Source organism: Pristis pectinata, chromosome 1 (genome assembly GCF_009764475.1).
Source record: "Pristis pectinata isolate sPriPec2 chromosome 1, sPriPec2.1.pri, whole genome shotgun sequence".
Taxonomy (NCBI): Eukaryota; Metazoa; Chordata; class Chondrichthyes; order Rhinopristiformes; family Pristidae; genus Pristis; species Pristis pectinata.
Window position 1 is genome coordinate 93,230,014 of NC_067405.1, and position 21,066 is coordinate 93,251,079.

A 21,066-nucleotide genomic window follows, 5' to 3' on the forward strand; every position below is an offset into this window, starting at 1 on the left:
TCCATCTTACATTATTTAGAGAAATGGGTAAGTAACTTGTGGATGATTATGTCACAATCTTCCGATTATGTCACAATCTTCCATAGCTCTCTTGAAGCTGTATGTGCATTTTGATTAGAAATCTTCTAACATTAGTTCACTATTTGAGATTTATAGAAGAGGGGAGAAAAACTAATGAATCAGATGGTTTTTAAGACAATCTGTGGGTTTCATGGTTACTGTGACTTTTTCCAAAAGTTTCATATTAATTTGTTGTTTGAATTTTAATTCCAAATATTAGGCAACTTTATGATAGTACTAAAATAAACACTAGTAGGAGACAGAATTATTGAACAAAATGTAGGGGCCACAAAATTCTATCCAGGAGAACTTTTTAAACCACTAATTAGCAAACTCAAAGGGAAGTGGGGTGAGGGGGGGGGGGGAGGTACAGTTTAGTGCTCACTTTTGATGAGTGAAGCTGAACAGTTGGAAGGAACATCAGTGGGAGAATAATTTTATGGCAGTGTTCATAATTCAGTTACACTTACCATCTTAACATGGTTATGGATAAGATTCAAAGAATAACAAGAGTCCAAAGTCCTCGACTGGCAAAGGCCGAGTTTACTGATCTAGGATATGATTCAGCAAAAATGGACTGGAACCGGAATTGCCAGAGAAGCAGGAAGATTTTAAGGAAACAGTGATAGGTCAGACCAAATATATTTCCACAAAGGAAAAGGAATGGGATATACAAATCTGGAGAACTATAGAACTGAAACAACAGAGAATGGAGGATAAGGTGAAAAAATCTTGCCATATATTGAGAGTTCAATACTGAAGAAAGCCCATAAAAGGCTACCCGGAACAGTCAATGTTCCAAACCTATCCAGCACAACTCCCCAACTTTTTCTCTGCTACACTGATGACTGCATTGGTGCTGCCTCCTGCACCTGTGCAGAACTCATCAATTTTGTCAACTTCCACTCTGCCTCAACTTCACTTGGCCCATTTATGACACCTCTCTCCCCTTTCTTGATCTCTCTATCTCCACCTCAGGAGACAGACATTTACTGCAAACCCACCCACCCCCACAGCTACCTTGACTACACCTCCTCCCACCCTGTCTCCTGTAAGGATACCATTCCTTTTTCTCAGTTTCTCCGTCTCCGCCGTATCGGTTCTCGAGATGAGGACTTCCACTCCAGTACATTCAAGAAGTTATTTTTCAGAAAATGGGGTCTCCCCCCCACCCATTGCTCTTGCTCCACCCACTTCCTTCACGTTTCTATACTCGCCATCTTCCCTCTACCTTCAGTCCAGAAGAAGGGTCTTAACCCAAGGTGTCGACTATCCATTTCCCTTCCACAGATGCTGACCGACCTGCTGAGTTCCTCCAGCAATTTATTTGTTGTTCTAGATTCCAGCGTCAGCAATCTTGTGTCTACATAGGAGACATTCCTTTGTTAGCCAAGCCACAAAATAATAGGGAAGTTATGTTACAACAGAACAAGATAAATTTAAGAATAAATAAAAAGATTTAAACTCTATGGACTGCTCTGAAACATGTTTCCCATAGATCACTAATATCATTATGATGTTCCAGTTTAGCTTTGTTCAATTTATGCACTCTGAAGCATACAAGTTGTGTAGCTCCACCAAACTAAATGTCTTTGCAGAATGTCGAGGCTGTGGGTGGCTGGATGATTACCAGTGTTAGAAACATAGAAAACCTACAGCACAATTCAGGCTATTCGGCCCACAAAGCTGTGCCGGACATGTCCCTACCCTAGAAATTACTAGGCTTACCCATAGCCCTCTATTTTTCTCAGCTCCATGTACCTATCCAACAGTCTCTTAAAAGACCCTACCGTATCCGCCTCCACCACCGTTGCTGGCAGCCCATTCCACGCACTCACCACTCTGAGTAAATAAACTTACCCCTGACATCTCCTCTGTACCTACTCCCCAGCACCTTAAACCTATGTCCTTTTGTGGCCACCATTTCAGCCCTGGGGAAAAGCCTCTGACTATCTACACGATCAATGCCTCTCATCATCTTATATACCTCTATCAGTTCCCCCCTCATCCTCCGTCACTCCAAGGAGAAAAGGCCAGGTTCCCTCAACCTGTTTTCATAAGGCATGCTCCCCAATCCAGGCAGCATCCTTGTAAATCTCCTCTGCACCCTTCTATGGCTTCCACATCCTTCCTGTAGTGAGGCAACCAGAACTGAGCACAGTACTCCAAGTGGGGTCTGACCAGAGTCCTATATAGCAGCAACATTACCTCTCAGCTCCTAAATTCACTTCCATGATTGATGAAGGACAATACACCATATGCCTTCTTAACCACAGAGTTAACCTGTGCAGCTGCTTTGAGCGTCCTATGGACTCGGACCCCAAGATCCCTCTGATCCTCCACACTGCCAAGAGTCCTACCATTAATACCATATTCTGCCATCATATTTGACCTACCAAAATGAAACACTTCACACTTATCTGGGTTGAACTCCATCTGCCACTTCTCAGCCCAACTTTGCATCCTATCTATGTCCTGTTGTAACCTCTGACAGCCCTCTATACTATCCACAACACCTCCAACCTTTGTGTCATCTGCAAACTTACTGACCCATCCCTCCACTTCCTCATCCAGGTCATTTATAAAAATCACAAAGAGTAAGGGTCCCAGAACAGATCCCTGAGGTACACCACTGGTCACCGACCTTCATGCAGAATACGACCCTTCAACAACCACTCTTTGCCTTCTGCGGGCCAGCCAGTTCTGGATCCATAATTTCCCCTTGGATCCCATGCCTCCTTACTTTCTCAATAAGCCTTGCATGGGGTACCTTATCAAATGCCTTGCTGAAATCCATATACACTACATCTACTGCTCTCCCTTCATCGATGTGTTTAGTCACATCCTCAAAAAATTCAATCAGGCTCGTAAGACAGGATCTGCCCTTGACAAAGCCATGCTGACTTTTCCTAATCATATTATACCTCTCCAAATGTTCATAAATCCTGCCTCTCAGGATCTTCTCCATCAGCTTACCAACCACTGACCTAAGACTCACTGGTCTATAATTTCCTGGGCTATCTCTACTCCCTTTCTTGAATAAGGGAACAACATCCACAACCCTCCAATCCTCCGGAACTTCTCCCCTCTCCATTGATGATGCAAAGATCATCGTCAGAGGCTCTGCAATCTCCTCCCTCGCCTCCCACAGTAGCCTGGGGTACTTCTCATCCGGTCCCGGTGACTTAGCCAACTTGATGCTTTCCAAAAGTTCCAGCACTTCCTCTTTCTTAATATGTACATGCTCAAGCTTTTCAGCTTGCTGCAAGTCCTCACTACAATCACTAAGATCCTTTTCCATAGTGAATACTGAAGTAAAGTATTCATTAAGTACTTCCACTATTTCCTCCGGATCCATACACACTTTCCCACTGCTGCACTTTAAAGGTCCTATTCTTTCGCGTCTTATCCTCTTGCACTTCACATACTTGTAGAATGCCTTGGGGTTTTCCTTAATCCTGCCTGCCAAGGCCTTCTCATGTCCCCTCCTGGCTCTCCTAATTTCCTTCTTAAGCTCCTTCCTGTTAGCCTTGTATTCTTCCAGATCTCTAACATTACCTAGCTCCCTGAACCTTTTTTAAGCTTTCCTTTTCCTATTGACTAGATTTATTATAGTCTTTGTACACCATGGTTCCTGTATCCTATCGCAACTTCCCTGTTTCATTGGAACATGCCTATGCAGAACTCCACACAAATATCCCCTGAATATTTGCCACATTTCTTCTGTACTTTTCCCTGAGAACATCTGTTCCCAATTTATGCTTCCAATTTCCTGCCTGAGAGCCTCATAACTCCCTTTACTCCAACTTAGTCTAATTTAACAAAATGTTACTCCAACTTAGTCTAATTTAACAAAATGTTTAAATCTACAGGTACCATTAAGCTTTCTATTCAGTTCATGAATATTTAGAAATGAAAATTCATTTTGACAAGTACAGAATATAACAGCTCCATTAGCAATGTGCAAGACACTGATCTAATGTGAGCTCAAAAAGTAATTATAAATATTAATTGTGCAGAACCACCTGAACACAATTATATACAATGACATACACCTGAAACATTAACCATTTCCCTCTTCAAGGACGCTGCCTGACCTGCTGAGCTTTTCTGTTTGCATTTCAGACTTCCAGCATCTGCAATGTTTAGATTTTGGACAATACATTTTTTAATTATTCTCTGATATTCATTATAATTAATTTTTATGAATATAATTTTCTAACAAACTCTTGACAATTTCATTTTTAGTGTGAACAAAAATATGTCAAATCAGCAACCTTTCTCAGTACTTGCAGGGTTAATGTGTAAATACAATTCCTAGTACATCTGACAGTTTGTTTTTATCATTCATGGTGAACTGCACATTGCTAACAGCCTGCATAATCCAACAATGCTCCCAGCTGCTTTCCCTCAATTGTCAACAACAAAAAAAAAGTTGGCAGTAACAAAAATCAAAGCCAAAGGGCAAGAACATAAATGCTCCATTTATAAATAATTAGGCATTGCGTGCAAAGCTTTTGTTTTCAAAAGTAGTGACACACCCAAAGAGTGTCACCTCCTGGCTGCCAGTACCAAAAGCAATCATCTTCATCAGCAACATTTTTGTTCTATAAATGATACAATTTACTGTCTCCCTCAATTCAAATACAAGGAACAATTTAAGGGAAATCATGGCAGGTTTTCTCTAATGCCAGTGAGCCTCTGGAGGATCAGATCATATTAATTACCAATCCAAACAGTGCTAGGCAATCTCACAATTTTCAAAACTTAAATTACCTTTCATTTTGTCAACAAATGAGTTGACTTTTAATGACAAGAATAGGGTATATTTCTAATTGGAGGAACAAGTCCATTAGCATAGCAGCTTTGGTCTCAGCTGTGTTGTCCTCCAGTTGATCAGTCAGCTATTTCTTAGCAACCAATCCACAGGAATAACGAGTTGGACAAAGACACAATGCCCATGGAAATGCAACTTTAACAAAATGAGAAGAGTCAGGAAAAAACAGGAGGAACTAAAAGATTGTGGGGTGTGTGGGAAGGATGAAAAGCATGCAAGCAAGGCAAGACAAGTCCACCAACAATATTTATTGGAACCAAAAATTCAGCACTAAACATTTATGGAAATGTCACACTCATCATAGAGTCATAGAAATAAACAGCATTAAAAAAAGGCCCTTCAGCCCAACTTGTGCGTGCCAATCGAGGTACCTTCCTGAGCTAGTCATCTGGCCCACATCCCTCTAAACCTTTCCTACTGAGGAACCTGTCCAAATGTCTTTTGAACATTGTAATTGTACCCGCCTCTACCACTTCCTCTGGCAGCTTGTTCCATATTCCCACCACCCTGTGTGAAAAACTTGCCCCTCAGATCCCATTTAAATCCTTCCCCTATCACCTTAAACCTATTCCCTCTGGCTTTAGACTCCCCTACCCTGGGAAAAAGACTGCGACTATCTACCTTATCCATGCCCCTCTTGAGTTTATAAACCTCTTTAAGGTCACTCCAGGGAAAACAGTCCCAGCCTATCCAATCTCTCCTCATAACTCAAGTCCTCCTGTCCCAGCAACAATCTTGTAAATTTTTCTGCACCCTACCGAGCTTAATTGCATCCTTCCTGAAGCGTGACAGCCAGAACTGCAGACAATATTCCAGGTGCAGTCTCACCCTCTAACATCCTATACAGCTCTAACACGACATCCCAACTCTTATACTCAATGCCCCATCTGATGAAGGCAAGCATACTATATACATTCTTCGCCACTTCCTCAACCCGTGTCACCATTTCCAGGGAACTATGTACTTATACCCAGAGATCTCTCTGTTCTAAAGAACCCCTCCAGGGCCCTGACATTTACTGTTCAACTTACCAAAATGTTCACATTTGTCCGAGTTAAATTCCATCTGCCATTCCTTTGCCACTATCCCAGGTATTCTTGATCCTGTTGTAACCTTAGCATACCACCAATTTTGATATCATCTACAAACCTGCTAATCATGACAATTACATTCTCATCCAAATTATCACTATATGTGACAAATAGCAAGGGACCCAGAACCAATCTCTGCGGCACAGCACTGGTCACGGGCCTCCAGTCTGAAAAACCCTCCGCTGCCACACTCTGACTCCTTTCACCAAGCTAATTTTGTATCCAATTGGCTAGCTCACCTTGGATTCCACATGACCTCACCTTCTGGACCAGTCTACCATGCGGAACCTTGTCAAAAGCCTTGCTAAAGTCCATGAAGACAACACCTACCTCCCTGCCCTCGTCAATGCTCTTGTTCACCTCTTCAAAAAAAAACTCAATTAAGTTTGAGACGCATGATTTCCCAAGCACAAAGCCATGCTAACTATCCTTAATCAGTCCTTGCCTTTCCAAATACAAATAAATCCTGTCTCTCAGAATCCCTTCCAATAACTTACCCACCAATGATGTCAAGTCCCACATTAATCCAGGCCTACATTCCACTACAATACTGAAGAAATATTACCCTCTGATCAACCTATAAGCTTAAGTCATTAGCCTTCGCGATTAGTTTTAAAGGTCTTGCAGAACTGGTTGAATCTTCTTCCCCCAAACAGCAAATTCATTATAAATTCTACTTATTTTAAGCACTGCACACACATAGTAACTACAGCCTCTGCCTAATAACAAACTGCGAGCTCTATTTGCAAACCGTTCAGAGATATTCCAACAAGCATGCGTTTTTCTCACCAACAGATACACAGCAAATTACCTTCTTGCAGTAGTGCATTTGGACTGAATAAGAATGGATCAAGTTTCACTATTTTTGCAATCCTATACATCAGACACCTCCAGTTATAACAATTAGAAAATCATCAAATTTAGATATATAGATGGCTCCCTTTAGTGGAATAAGAAGGTATGCCTAAGTAAATAAGACTTGGCTCATCACTATCCTTACACCTTTATGACTGTAGAGGCCCAAGGGCATTTCTACACATTCTCATACCCATCAAGTATATCATCTCCACCACTGTTTCCCTTCTCCCTCAACAAAACACAAGGCAACTGAACCAGCTAAAACACGGATGATTTTCTGTCACATCAAGGCACGCAACACAAGTTCTTTTTAAATGTCTCAGTTTACATTGGTATTAACCTGTTATTTCCAGCCAAGCATAGCAACAAAGATACAGCCACCAATAATAGGCTGAAGCCGTAGTTGGAACAATGTGAAGCATGCACTTTGGTTGTACACCAGCTGAAGCTTAATGATGTTGTGGAGATGGGAGTGGTCAGGCATTGGGAGGAACTGTGAGCAAAGCTTGAACACAAGACTTAAAGTTTAAAGGCACTGAGAGTCAGCAAATGTGCAGAGATAATGGGTGAACAGGCAAACACCCAGAAGAGAGCAAATTTTGCCACTGAATTTTTAGCTCGATTCTAATAATGTATGTGACAATGTTCAACATCATCTTGGCTGGTAAAACCTTCTATTAAACTTTGAACAAAAAAGCTTCTTCATCCTTGGTCAATACTGCACATTGCTTTCATCTAAGATTTCCATCAGGAACTTTTAAGGACAGAAAATAAATCCAATACTAAGTTTAAGAACCAAGTAAGCAAAGAAGATAATTTTTTGACTTTTTAGCCAAATATATTCAACACCAATAGCAAGATGCAGACTATGTAAAGAAAATTTATACTCAACATTATTATGAAATCTCAACATTCAAATGAATCTAAAGTTGTTGTTCTTTTTATTCATGTATTTTCTGGATGTGTGCATCACTGGCAGAGCAACTATTTAAAGCCTATTCCTACTTGCCATCATGAAGGTGATGAGCTGCAGTCTTTCTGGCAAAGGTATTCCCTCAGTGCTATTGGGTAGAAGGTTCCAGGATTTAGACTTAGTGATGATGAAGGAACAGCGATATAATTCCAAGTCAGGATGATGCACGACTTGGGAAAGCAACCTGCACCTGGTGGTGATCCCTATGCCTGTTGTCCTTGTCCATCTTGCTGGTAAAATACATGGATTTGGAACATGCTGCTAGATATCCAAGATAAATAACAGCACATTCTGTAGCTATTGTGCCCCAGTGCTGGAGGTAATGAATGTTTAGTTGATATGAGTGGTGCCAATCAAGCAGGCTACTCTGTCTTGGATGGCCAAACACTACCTCCAACCCTCCCAACCTTAAAATATTGATGGTGGTGGTGGAGGGTGGGTTAGCTTGGCAAAGGTAATGCATTGAATGCCAATGGTCAGTAGCCAGGTTCTCCCTTGATGATGATGGTCATTATTTGGCAGTTAACAGCCTCTGTTGCCATGTCCTGGAGCCAGGATAACTGACCTGCAGTCATGAACATCCTCTTCGATACAAGGTGTAACACCAACCTGTGATGGCTGTTCCCTCCAGTTTTATCAGGGCTCATTGATGCCACCCTCAAATGCTGCCTTAATGTTAAGGACACTCATTCTTAGTTCATCTCTGGAATTCAGTTCTTTGATCCATGTTTGGACCAAGACTGTGAGGAGGACAAGTCAAGGTGATCCTGACAAAACGCAAACTGAGTAGCAGTGAGCAAGTTAGAGTAACTACCTCTGACCTAATACCCCTGCTTTGTCCTTGAGAATTCAATCAGTTCAGTCATTGGCAGTGTTACCAGATTAATCCTGGGACATGGAACTCCCCATCCAAAGAATATTCTGTGCCCTTGCTACTCTCCATCCTAATGCTGTTCAACATGGAGGAGTACCGTTTTATTAGCTTAGGGTGGATGGTAGCTGGTAATCAGAAGACATCCTTCCACACGTCCAACCTGACGCCATGAGACTTCACGGGTTCTGGAGTCAATACTGAGGTCTTTCAAGGCTACTCCCTCTCACATACCCCTGTACTACCACTTCTAATAAGTCCATTCTGCTAGTGTAACAGGGCATACCAGGGATTGTGATGGAGAATTCTGCCACTGTGTCACTCATAGAATCAGACAGCATGTCAAATTTTGGCACTGTCATAAATCTCAATTGCCACAAATGTCACAGTGTCAATTCGTAGACTAATTGGTGGAACAGCTCTCCTAATTTAGACACCAATCCTCAGATGTTCCTGAGGAGAACTTGACAATGTCAACTGGGGTGGGAGTGATTTTGCCATGTTAATTTTTATGCCAATATCAAAAACGGGTGGTCTATCCAATTTTATCTTTTACCTTTTTTTAACAAAGTAGTTGCAACATAAATGAATGGTTTAGAGAGAAAAAAAATCAAGACATATTTCTCAGTGATGCTTTTATGTAAAAGGGTAAGGTTCCATAGGCTGTAACCACCTCTACCAAATGGAAAAATTATCACTGAACAGTAGACTACTGAATGGGGGAGAAACAGCTGAATTGAAAACAATCCCTAATCAACACACCTTTTCTTTTCTCCCTACAGGTTGCTTGATCGTAAAATTGATGAATCATTTTATTTCTCTGAATCCTTCTTTACACAAGTCAGTAAGGCTATTTATAATCAATAATGTGGCTCCATTTGAGATTGGCAAAGTCAGCACCAAAGATTCAGCCTGTGATTTTTCAGCTAATTTGCTGAGTCATGAGGGCAACTTTGTGTAACTCATTTTTGGAAAAATCATCTTCCACTAGTGACCAACGAGAAAAGTGTTTCCCATGATGTGATACATGGAACACAGTATTCAATTAGTCTATTTCAATTCCGGGACAAAAACAGTGTAAATTAGCTTCGGTGTCTCTTCGTCAGAGAGACGGTAAAAATTTTTTTTTCCTGATCCAGTTACTCTCTGAAGGAAAATGAACATGCAAACAGACAGGCGAGAACAAAGTCCGCCCTTGACATAACCCAAGTTACTTCTGTATAGCTGAGGGATACAAGAGAAAAGTTAAGAAAGAGAATTACCATTTCTTTTTCTCTTGCAATTAGCAATTGGAAAAAAAATGATTGTAAACATTGCTACATAAAATCATTTTTGTAAATATATTGGAATATAATTGGCAAACTAGTATTGTGATGGCACACTGTCTACGTTACCAGGCTAATAAGATAAGATATCTTTATTAGTCACACGTACATCGAAACACACAGTGAAGTACATCTTTTGTGTGCCTGGATTACAATATAGCGATGCAAGTTCAAATCTCACCACAGCAGTATGAAATTCAAATTGTCGTAAAAGCCCACTTCATTCATTAATGTTCCTCAGCATGAAATCTGCAATCCTTTCACAGTCTGGACTAAAGGTGATTCCTGTCCCAAAGCAACATAATTGGCTCTGAAATGACCTAACCCTGATCAGACAGGCCACAACAACAGAAAACCGAAGGGAAGAAAATAAAATATAATTTGACCAAATTCTACGATAACAGTTTGAGCTTGACCTGTGATTATCTGCAAGCTGTTGGAAAACCAAAATGGTGTCCACCAGCAAGAGTTACAGCTGCGGGGGGCGGGGGGGGGGGGGGGGGGGTTGGTGGGTGCGGGTGAGGGAAGAGGCAGTGGGAGGGTATTCAAATTATTGCAACAGAACCTTCTACAATAGTACATCAACCCCTTTCAACTAAATTATAACAAAACAAATTAATTCTATTCCATAGAAACACAATGCTTGTTAAAATGTTGGGAATACACAGTCAATCAAGCAGTATCTGTAAAGAGAAAGACAGAAGTAATATTTCAGGTTGATAACCTTTCCTTGCATGTTATTTGCTTTCAAGAGGAGCTGGATGCCTGCTTCTAGAAAATAGACTCGTCTGGAAAGAATGCAAAGGAAGCTCCAGGCTTTGACTCAATAATTTTTTTTTGAAATCTCCTTCTCTACAAGGCAGTAGTTCAGAAATCTTTAGTGAACATTTCTGTGTATTTATTAATGAGGAGTTACATTTGGATGAATGATGCCCAATGACCTGTTCTGAACTTTTGGAACAAAATCTAACTAACGCTTACTATTTCAAACTCAGCAAAGGAACTTGAAAGCTCATTCTAGCCTCAGCTATTGCATTTTGTTTTCTCATCTAAGCAGATGGTAGATAACTGATGTCTTGGTCTCTTGCCACTCTATTCCAATGTTTCTTTATTGTTCCTAGCACTGGAAAGTCCACTAATATTGCTTCTCAATTATTTAGACTTTTTTTTCTCCCACCAGATATTACAATGGTTTTGCCATGAAAGTTGTTTAAATATATTTGCAAATGGGTGTGCTTTCCTTCCCTTTAATTGCACAGAATCAAATGATTCTAACTTTGTAGAATAAGATTTTAAAAGCACAAAAAGTTTTATTTTCCACAATATATTCCTTCTTTATGTTACTGCAACTAGCATCATTTCTGTTTAAACACAAAGCTTTAGGTCACATGATGAGAAGCAGCACAGTAAAATCTTGTAACATAATTCTAGCTTTCATATGCAGAAAGCAGAAAAGACATTAACCAAATAGTGCATCTGGGAACAATCACAAATAAAACTCAACACAATATATATTATGCTTAGGGAAAATGATTTTCTGCAGTGGAAAGGAATGTGCCATTGATAGTTTGAGTGTCCATTAATTCAATCAACCGTTACAGTAACCTCCTTGAATGTTGAGGGTACAACATGAATACAGAAAATGTTACTGATTAGCATCGGCATCACTTAGTCCTTTGTCCTAATTATAACACTTAACAGCATCGATGTACAGAAGGATCTTGGGGTCCAAGTCCATAGCTCCCTGAAAGTGGCCGCACAAGTCAACAGGGTGGTAAAAAAGACGTATGGCATGCTTGCCTTTATTAGTCAAGGCACTGAGTTCAAGAGTCAGAAAGTTATGTTGCAGCATTTTAAAACTCTGGTTTGGCCACATCTGGAGTATTGCATTCGATTCTGTTCGCCCATTTTAGGAAGAATGTGGAGGCTTCGGAGAGGGTGCAGAATAGGTTTACCAGGATGCTGCCTGGATTAGAGGGCATGTGCTATATGGACAGGTTAGACAAATTAGGGTTGCTTTCTCTGGAGCAGCGGAAGCCGAGGGGAGACCTGATGGAAGTTTATAAAATTATGAGAGGTGCAGAAAGAGTAGACAACTGGTATCTTTTTCCCAGGGTTGAAATGTCCAATACTATAGGGCATGCATTTAAGGTGACAGAGGGAAAGTTCAAAGGAAATGTGCAGGGCAAGTTTGTTTGTTTTCTTTTTTTTACATACAGAGTGGTGGGTGCTTGGAATGTGCTGCCAGGGGTAGTGATGGGTGCAGATACAATAGAGGTGTTTAAGAGGTTCTGAGATAGGCACATTAATATGCAGAGATTGGTGGGATGTGGACCATTTGCAGGCAGAAGGGATTAGTTTAATTAGGCATTATTAGTTTAATTAGTCTGGCACAGCATCATGGGCTGAAGGGCCTGTTCCTGTGCTACATATGTTTTATACATTTTATTGGTTGAAGCCATTTGCTCTCGGTTGCATATTTGTGGACTTTTAGTCAGGACAAGAGAAAAATCCTCTACCTCCATTTCACCAAGGCCCCAGCAATCTCCTCTTTTGCCTCTCTCAATAGCCTTGGGATAGGTCCCATCAGGCCCTGGGGACATCCACTTGAATGCTCTTCAACAGACCCAACACCACCACCTCCTTTTTGATCTCAAAAACAGCCCGAGACTCATTGGTCAAATTCTGTCATTGATGCTATGCAGTGATATTTCTGAAACACAAAGCAGAAATCTATTTTCCATCTTCAAATCTGGGAACCATTGGTGAAGAAATTAAAATGTAAAGATCAGTCTAGACTGAGATTCAAATCAAGTTCAAATACACAACATCTGAGTGCACCAAATAACAGCTTCTCCTCCTAATGAGGTGGTAAGTTCGTGTGCGAGCCTCAATAGTGAATTTCAGGAGACAATTTAAATCAGGAACATATTTTTTCTTCAAAAAGGAAAAGGAAGCATATGTAAGGTTTAGGAAGCTGTAATTGGATAGGGCCTTTGAGGAATATAAAGAAAGCAGGAAAAAACTAAAGCAGGCAATTAGAAGGCTCAAAAGGGGCTATGAAATGTCCTTCGTAAATTGGATTAGAGAATTCCAAGGCATTTGATACATATATTAAAAATGTGAGGATAACTAGGGAGAGGGTAGGACCACTCAAGGATAAAGGAGGGAATTTATGCTCTGCGTCAGGCGATTTGGACGAGGTACTTAACAAGTACTTTGAATCGAGATTCACCAAGAAGGATGTGGAGGATAGTGAGATCAGTATGGGATATACTAATATGCTAGTGCATTTTGAGATCAAAGAGGAGGTGGTGGTGTTGGGTCTCTTGAAGAGCATTCAGGTGGATAAGTCCCCAGGGCCTGATGGGTCCTATCCCAGGTTATTGAGAGAGGCAAAAAGAGGAGATTGCTGGGGCATTGGTGAAGATCATTGTATCCTCACTAGCCATAGGAGGTGTCTAGGGGACAGGAGAATAACCAAGGTTATTCCTTTGCACAAGAAGAGAAATCGGGATAATCCAAGAAATTATAGGCCGGTGAGCCGCACATCAGTGGTAGGGAAGCTATTGGAGAGTATTCTTAGGGATCGGATTTATGAGCATTTGGAAAATTAGGGGCTACTTAGGGACAATCAGTATGGCTTTGTGGGACAGGTCTCGTATTATGAACTTGATAGTTTTTTTTGAGGTGACAAAAGTGGTTGATGAGGGTAGGGCAGTGGATGTTGTCTCTTGGCATTTGACAAGGTCCCTCATGATAGGCTGATCCAGAAGATTAAGATGCATGAGATCCAGGATGACTTTGAAGTTTGGATTCAGAATTGGCTTGTGCATAGAAAACAGGGTAGTGGTGGAAGGGTGTTTTTCTGGCTGGAGGTTTGTAAGCAGTGGTGTTCCGCAATGATCATGACTTTTGTTGTTTGTGATTATATATACATGACTTGGATGAAAATCTAGATGGATTGCTTAGTAAGTTTGCAGACGACACAAAATTTTGTGGAGTTACAGACAGTTGTCAAATGATATGGCAGGATAATAGATCAGTTACAGATATGGGCAGAGAAAGCACAGCCGGAGTTTAATTCCAGCAAGTGTGAGGTGTTGCACTTTGGAGGTCAAATGTAAGGGGAAGTATCGAGTTAGTAGTAGGCCCCATGACAGCACTGACATATAGAGGAATCTTGGGGTCCAAGTCCATAGTTTCCTGCAAGTGGCTACATAGAGTGGTAAAGAAGGCAATATAGCATGCTTGCCTTTAATCAGTTGGGGCACTGAGTATAAGAGTCAAGAAATCATGTTGCAGCTGTATAAAACTTTGGTTAGGCTGCACTTAGAGTATTGTGTGCAGTCCTGGTTGCCCTATTACAGTAAGGATGTGGAGGCTTTAGAGAGGGTGCAGAGGAGATTTACCAAGATGCTGCCTGGATTAGAGGTTATTGGCTAGTGGGAGAGGTTGGACAAACTTGGATTGTTTTCTCTGGAGCATCAAAGGCGAATGGTAGACTTATTAGAAGTTTATAAAATTATGACAGGCATAGATAGGGTAGACAGTCAAAATCTTTTTCCCTGGGTAGAAACGTCAGATACTAGAGGGCATAGCTTTAAGGCAAGAGGGAAAAAGTTTAAAGTTAAAACAGAGTGGTAGGTGCCTGGAAATGCACTGCCATGAATGGTGGTGGAAGCAGATACTGTAGTGGCATTACAAAGCTTTTAGATAGGCACATGAATATGAAGGGATTGGAGGGATATGGATCATATACAAGCAGAAGGGATGAGTTTAATTTGGCATCATGTTTGGCACATACATTGTCAGCTGAGGGGCCTTTTCCTTCACTGTACAGTTCTATGATCTATGAATTATCAGAAGTGAGCCAACCTTATCCTCAACTAATAATTCTCACTAGACAGCCAAAAAGATTGTTACTGATTAATGATCATGTTAAGAAAAACTAGCCAATTCTACATTCACTAAATTTATTCTATCACGATCATCAACTATTCCCTCCCCTCAGTGCCATGACCTGTGCCCCATCCTCCCAACCCAATACATCCAAGATAACACTGACATTAGTATCCTTACTATTGCATCAAAAAGTCCAGAAATCAAATGTTTGCTGCATCTTCTCCTGAGAAAAATGTTTATTATTTCCTCACATGCCCATAATTTTCATTCAATTTATTCCACCATTCTTCATTGAAAAATATAATTTAATATTGTTATTTCCATTGGTGTTAACAAATGCTGGTATGTTATTGCTAAAATTTCCATTTATCTGGAAACCTGAAGAAAATTCATTAGTATTTGAGAAGCCTCCATGAAACACTGCAGCTGGGATTTCCCTCGACATTGGATAAAGGTGCTGCATAATAGTGAAATATTTGTGTAATAGCATGCAGTCTTCACTTAATACAAAATGTCAAATGTGTCCACTGACTCACTAAAATTGATGTTCACAAGTTCCATTTGCTCCATCTCCAGCCACCACAGTAACAGAATCACACAAATTTACTAGTCTCAGTAGCTGTCAGAATATACAACATCAATTACTTGGAATTTTGCCTGTCTAGGTATGAAAGCAGCTTCCCCAATTATAGATTTGCAACATGCATGATGCTTACGTCAAGTCAATCCATTATCTCAGTTTCTTTAAGAAATAATGCAGTACCCCTCAAGGTGTCTTGTGCTTTGTTACTGTTAAGCTGCTGTTGTCATGGAAGTGACCAAGTCTGAAGAAATTGTATTGAGGAATAAGGAAAAAGCAGAGGAATAAAACAAATATTTTGCATCTGCCTGCATGGAAGACACAGAAAGCCTCCCAAAAAGAAAGGAGCATGACTCCAAATGTAGAATGAATGAAAAACTCAAATTAGCATCAGTAAAAAAAATTATTGGAGAAATTAATGAGATTAAAAGGCAAAAAAAAAATCACAGAACCCAATGGCCTGCATCCTAGAGTTTTGAAGGTTGTTATGGAGATAGTGAATGCTCAGGTTGTCATCTTCCAAAATTGCATAGATTTTAGAACAGTTCTCACAGATTGGAAAGAGAACCTCACTACTTAAGAAAGCAGGAAGACAGAAAACAGGAAATCATGGACCAGTTTACCTGACATCCACTGCAGACAAAATGTTGGAATCCATTATGAAGGAAGTATTAACAGAACATTTAAAATATAGTAATAAAGGGCAGAGTTGATGGGGAGATATGGAAGGTGAATCATTTGTTTTTGAGGTTTGACTAGCAGAAAAGATAGGTGAACCAGTTGTGGTATATTTGGACTTTCAGAATATGTTTGTTGAGGTGCTGCACAAAGCACAGAGCTCACAATGTTGGGGTTAACATACTGCCACGGACTTGTAAATGGAGAGAAAACAGATTGGGAATAAATGGCTCATTTCTGAAACAGGAAGCTGAGATTTGTAGGGTGCTGCAGGATTGCCACTGAGAGCTCATCCACATGTGTAGAAAAAATAGAAACGAAGTTTTATTTTTAAATGATAAGAGGACGAAAGGTGCCGGTATTCAGAGGAACCTGAATGTTTTAAACAGAAAACACTAAAAGTTACCATGCAGTTATAGCAAGCAATCAAGAAATCAAAATGTTGGACTACATTGCAAGAAGATTTGAGTAAAAGAATACAGATGTCTTGTGCCAATTATGCAGGGCCCTAGCAAGACTGCATCTGGGAACCTGGTCTGCCAACGTAAGGAAATATATACTTCCAATTGAATAGATATATTGAAACATAATAAGTTCTGACAGGGTGGGATGTCTGAAACCAGGGCCACCATCTCAAAATAAGGGAACAACATTCAAGAGCAAGATGAGTGAAATCGCCATCAACCAGAGGGTAGCAAATCTTTGGAATTCTCCGTCAAAGAGGGCTTTGGTGGCTCAAACTAATCAAGGAATATGGGGTTAGTGCAGGAAAATTGAGCCAAGGTAAAAGTTCAGCTATGATCTAATTGGATGGTGGAGCAGAATGTGGGGTGTGAATTAGCCTCTCTTTCTTGTTTTCATATTCTAAGAGTGTGCATGGCTCCTAACCTTATAAAATTTCAATGATAGGATGCTGGCTAAGATTTGAGATACAGCATCTGTCATCTGAATTATCTACCTTTTTGTCTTTTAAAACCAATACAATCATCAAGTTGAGAGATCATTAATAGCGACACTTGATTTAGGCACCCAGTATTAGCATCAAGTCTTTGAAGACCATTCTTAACCCAGATCAGGTATTAAAGTTAACCTTGACAGTATGCCCAAATTCCATAATTAGAAGAGCAGAGGTACTGAAATAATGTGGCATTTCTTATATTCTTTTACTTTTCCTCACATTCTCCAGTCACAAATATTGGGCCAATTCAATCCTAAATCCATTTCCAAAATCCAGCTGAAAACATGCATGTGCACTGAGTACATGAGAGTGTTGCAGTGACAAAACATTGAGGTGTTTTCAATGCCACAAAAACAGAAATGCAGGAAAAACTCAGCCAGTCAAGCAACATCTGTGGAAAGAGGTAACGTTACAGGTCGAAGACCCTTCATCAGAACTGGGAAGTGTTTTAATGCTTCACTATAGTAGCTATCAAAGTTCACAATACATTGCAATCTGTAGAAGTCAAAGTAGTACCATTTGCAAATTGCTCACTTGCAATCTAAAAGCACCACATCACTATCATGTTCCAGCAAGGCAAATATTTGGAGATGCAAAAAGAAAGGCAAATTTACTACAACACGTAATAATAATTCAAATATATGTTACAATTTTTTGTTGGCAAGTATTATTTTAATTTCTATTTCTACCATTGACATTTAATATTTGGAGAAATTATGCTGAAAAAGATACTTTTTATTAAAAAAAACTGCTCACTATGACCTATTCTTTCTCCATTAGCTCCATAGCCTCCAAACGCATTATCCATAAATCCACAGATCAAACACACTCTTTGCTGGCTTTCCAGAGCCTCAACTGCAACTCAAATACTTAAACCCAATATACTGAGACAAAAACAATCCCATCCTCCAATTCTCATTTATCTTCCTTGGATTTTCTATCTTCCAATACATAAAACTGCACATTCGTGTCCTCTTCTGCTTCACTCTTCGCAATCTTCTTCCAGCTCTACCTGCAAACTTTTTCCTTCAAGTGTTACAGCCATACAATTCTCCATCAACAGTAATGCGTCTGCTATCCTGGCCACACATTTTAGAATGATCTCGCTAAAGTCCCATGTTTCTTCACACCTAATTCTTCACACCTAGTTCTCACCTAATTCTTTGCTTAAGGTCAACAACTTTGATTTGAACTTGTCCTGAAGGTTTTAATCACATGACTTTCCACCTCTCATTACTCTGTTCAGTTTAACGGCATTTTTATAATAAACATGTTCAAAGTATATAAAATTATGGGAGGCATAGATGGTTAATATTTTTTCCCATGGTCAGGGTGTCACAAACAGGAGGGTATAGTGTAAGATGAGAGGAAGGAGTTTCAAAGGGGATCTGAGGGGCAAGTTTTGCTTTTTTACACAGAGAGTGGTTAATATCTGGAATGTACTGCAGATGAGTGATGGAATTGGATATAATTACTACATTTGAGAGGCATTTAAGTTGATAAATAGGCAAGACATAGAAGGATACAATCCTTACACGGTCAAGTGGGATAAGTGTAGAAGGGCAAAAAGGTTGGCATGGATGTGGTGGGCTGAAGGACCCATTCTGTGCTGCACAACTCAAGATTTTATGACTACACTCATATAAAGCATATTTTTATCCCCTTATACCCTATCATATGGATTACTTTTAATAGTCAAGGTTAATCCAGGAAAGTTAGCAATCCTACTTAACTGCTCAGTGTTCACTTTTGGTACTATGAAATATCTAATAATGCTAAATATGCATGAAGCAAGAGGGAAAGAATCAAACAAATTGTATTGGATGTGGGGACTGGGTGTTCCCCTTGTCAGTACTAAATCAGTCACAGAATCATGAACAAGCAAAAGGGGACAAAGAAAACAGTCATATTTTTCTCTTTCGGAAGCAAAAATACCCTGAAACTACTCTACCCAAATTGTATCCCCTGCCAAGCACCTTGGGACAATTTATTTGAAAGACACTCCATAAATGTTTGTTGCTGCTACAAAACCTATAACCAACAGAACTCAAACCCATAAATCCAATCTGACACTTTAGTCTACTGACAGCATCCTGAATTAGCACAAGTGCCATCTTTCAGGTAAACACCAGGACACCACCTGTTACATCAGATGACATGGCACTAGTTTGCCTAAATGCAAAGAAATTATCCCCTATGTCCTCTTCAACATTTATTCCTCTCAATATTTCTAAAACAGATTATCTATCCATCATCTCAATGCAGTTTGTGGAAGTTTGTTGTGTGAAAATTAGCTTTTGTGTTTCCCATATTACAACAGTAACTACTCTCCAAGATGTATCTCATTGTCAGTTAAGCACTTTGAAGGTGACTGAAGCAGTCACGGAAGAGGCCACATAAATGTAAATCATTCTTATATTTCACATAATTGCAGCCTGTATCATATTATACACTATTATACTTTGCGTTTTCCAAAAGCTGCACACATAGTACCTCATTTATCATAAAAAGACCGTCATTAGATATAACTAGAATTGTGTATTTGTGAAACAACATTAACTTTCCATTCCCAGAAAGATTGCTTTTTATGCTGCACACACATCCAACTCATTTATTCTTACCTTCATTAAGTCCATTTTTTCCCGGAAGCATGACCTACTAAATGAATCAGGTGACATTACAACCAGTAACAAAATAGAAAAACAAACAACACCAGCTGGCAAAATAGAGTGGCTGCAAAGAATTCGGCAATCCTTGTAATCGGAATAACAGAGTAGGTTTACATAAAAGGCCAATATGTTTAACTAAGCCTCAAACAGTTTAAAAGGTTAATTTCATCTTGTTTATAGCAATTCTAAATAAAATAACACGTTAAATAAAAACACAAGTGAATCTATGAAAAATCAAAGGAAAATAAAAATTTGTCCCACTTCGCTCCCACAACGCAGTCCAGCAATGATCACATTGTGTCTAAATCTTGACTCCTAAATGCTTTTAACCAAAAAAAATCCTTCTTTGTATTCAAGCTGATTTTACAATAGCTATCATTTATACACCTTAATTGTGATTAACTTGTTAATCCCAGTTCTTTCATAGAAATCAATTCAGAATGTATTTATTTTGGACCAAAGTCCCACTGTATTACTCCTACCTAGTCTATCTTCTTAGAGACGGGACTCTTTCACGCTGTACATAGAGCGTATACCCTGCATATGCTCATCTCCGAAACCCCAATAGCGAATTTCAAAGCAAAAGGTCCGATTATTGGTTAAAAAATGCACAAGCAAACACTCACCATGTACAGTGTGAATGGGAAACAAAGGAAGAAGAGCCAGATATAAAGATGGAAAGCATTCACAAATGTGTTTTGATGAGGATCATAATACCATCCGCCAGTGATGGAAGCCCAGACTCCCTGTCTCAAGATTTGAAGGGTCTGAGACCCCATTTCTGTCCATATATCGGTCTAATAATATCCCAGCAGTACGAAAGCGGGAGCCTTCGTCTCCAGCTATCCTCCTTTGTACGTGTAAGACGCCGTTGTGCTGGTGGCTGCTGGCTCCAACTTGCCACCGACAGCCATCTTGTCGTTGGGCATCAGCGGCAGCTCGGAGGACTTCCTGTGGTCCTCCAGCTCCAACTCCTACTATCCCGACAGTCCCGCGACCGCAGCTTGGTAAACAGCAACGTCTGCGGCCCAATAACAGAAGCCGCTCTGGAAAACCCAGCCAACGAGCGTGCGATGACCAAGAGGGATACGCCCGCCTCTGTCTCTCCCTCTCTGGCATGGTCGCACTCTACAGCGCTCCCCATAGACAGCACGTCGATGACTTGCTCTCAGCCAAAGAGCTCTGACTCATATGGCGAAGGTAGTGACTTCGTAAAACCAAAGTATTTTCAACAATTTTTTTTTCTTAATTGCTCTGATCC

General features: G+C 40.1%; 1 protein-coding gene across 7 annotated transcripts in view; it reads right to left on the reverse strand.

The window, feature by feature from the left end:
* Positions 1 to 20,733, reverse strand: part of pcnx1 (pecanex 1) — a 201,923-nt gene extending 181,190 nt beyond the window's left edge. For 3 of the 7 annotated variants that reach the window (XM_052031356.1, XM_052031302.1, XM_052031293.1), the window contains exon 1: positions 20,432 to 20,733. In XM_052031356.1, the coding sequence (XP_051887316.1) occupies positions 20,432 to 20,584 (153 nt within the window). In that variant the 5' untranslated portion in view covers positions 20,585 to 20,733. Of the gene's footprint in view, positions 1 to 1,291; positions 1,424 to 12,534; positions 12,565 to 20,431 lie in introns of those variants that run through there. The other 4 variants (XM_052031321.1, XM_052031347.1, XM_052031312.1 and 1 more) reach the window with 4 other exon arrangements.
* Positions 20,734 to 21,066: the final 333 nt, after the last annotated feature.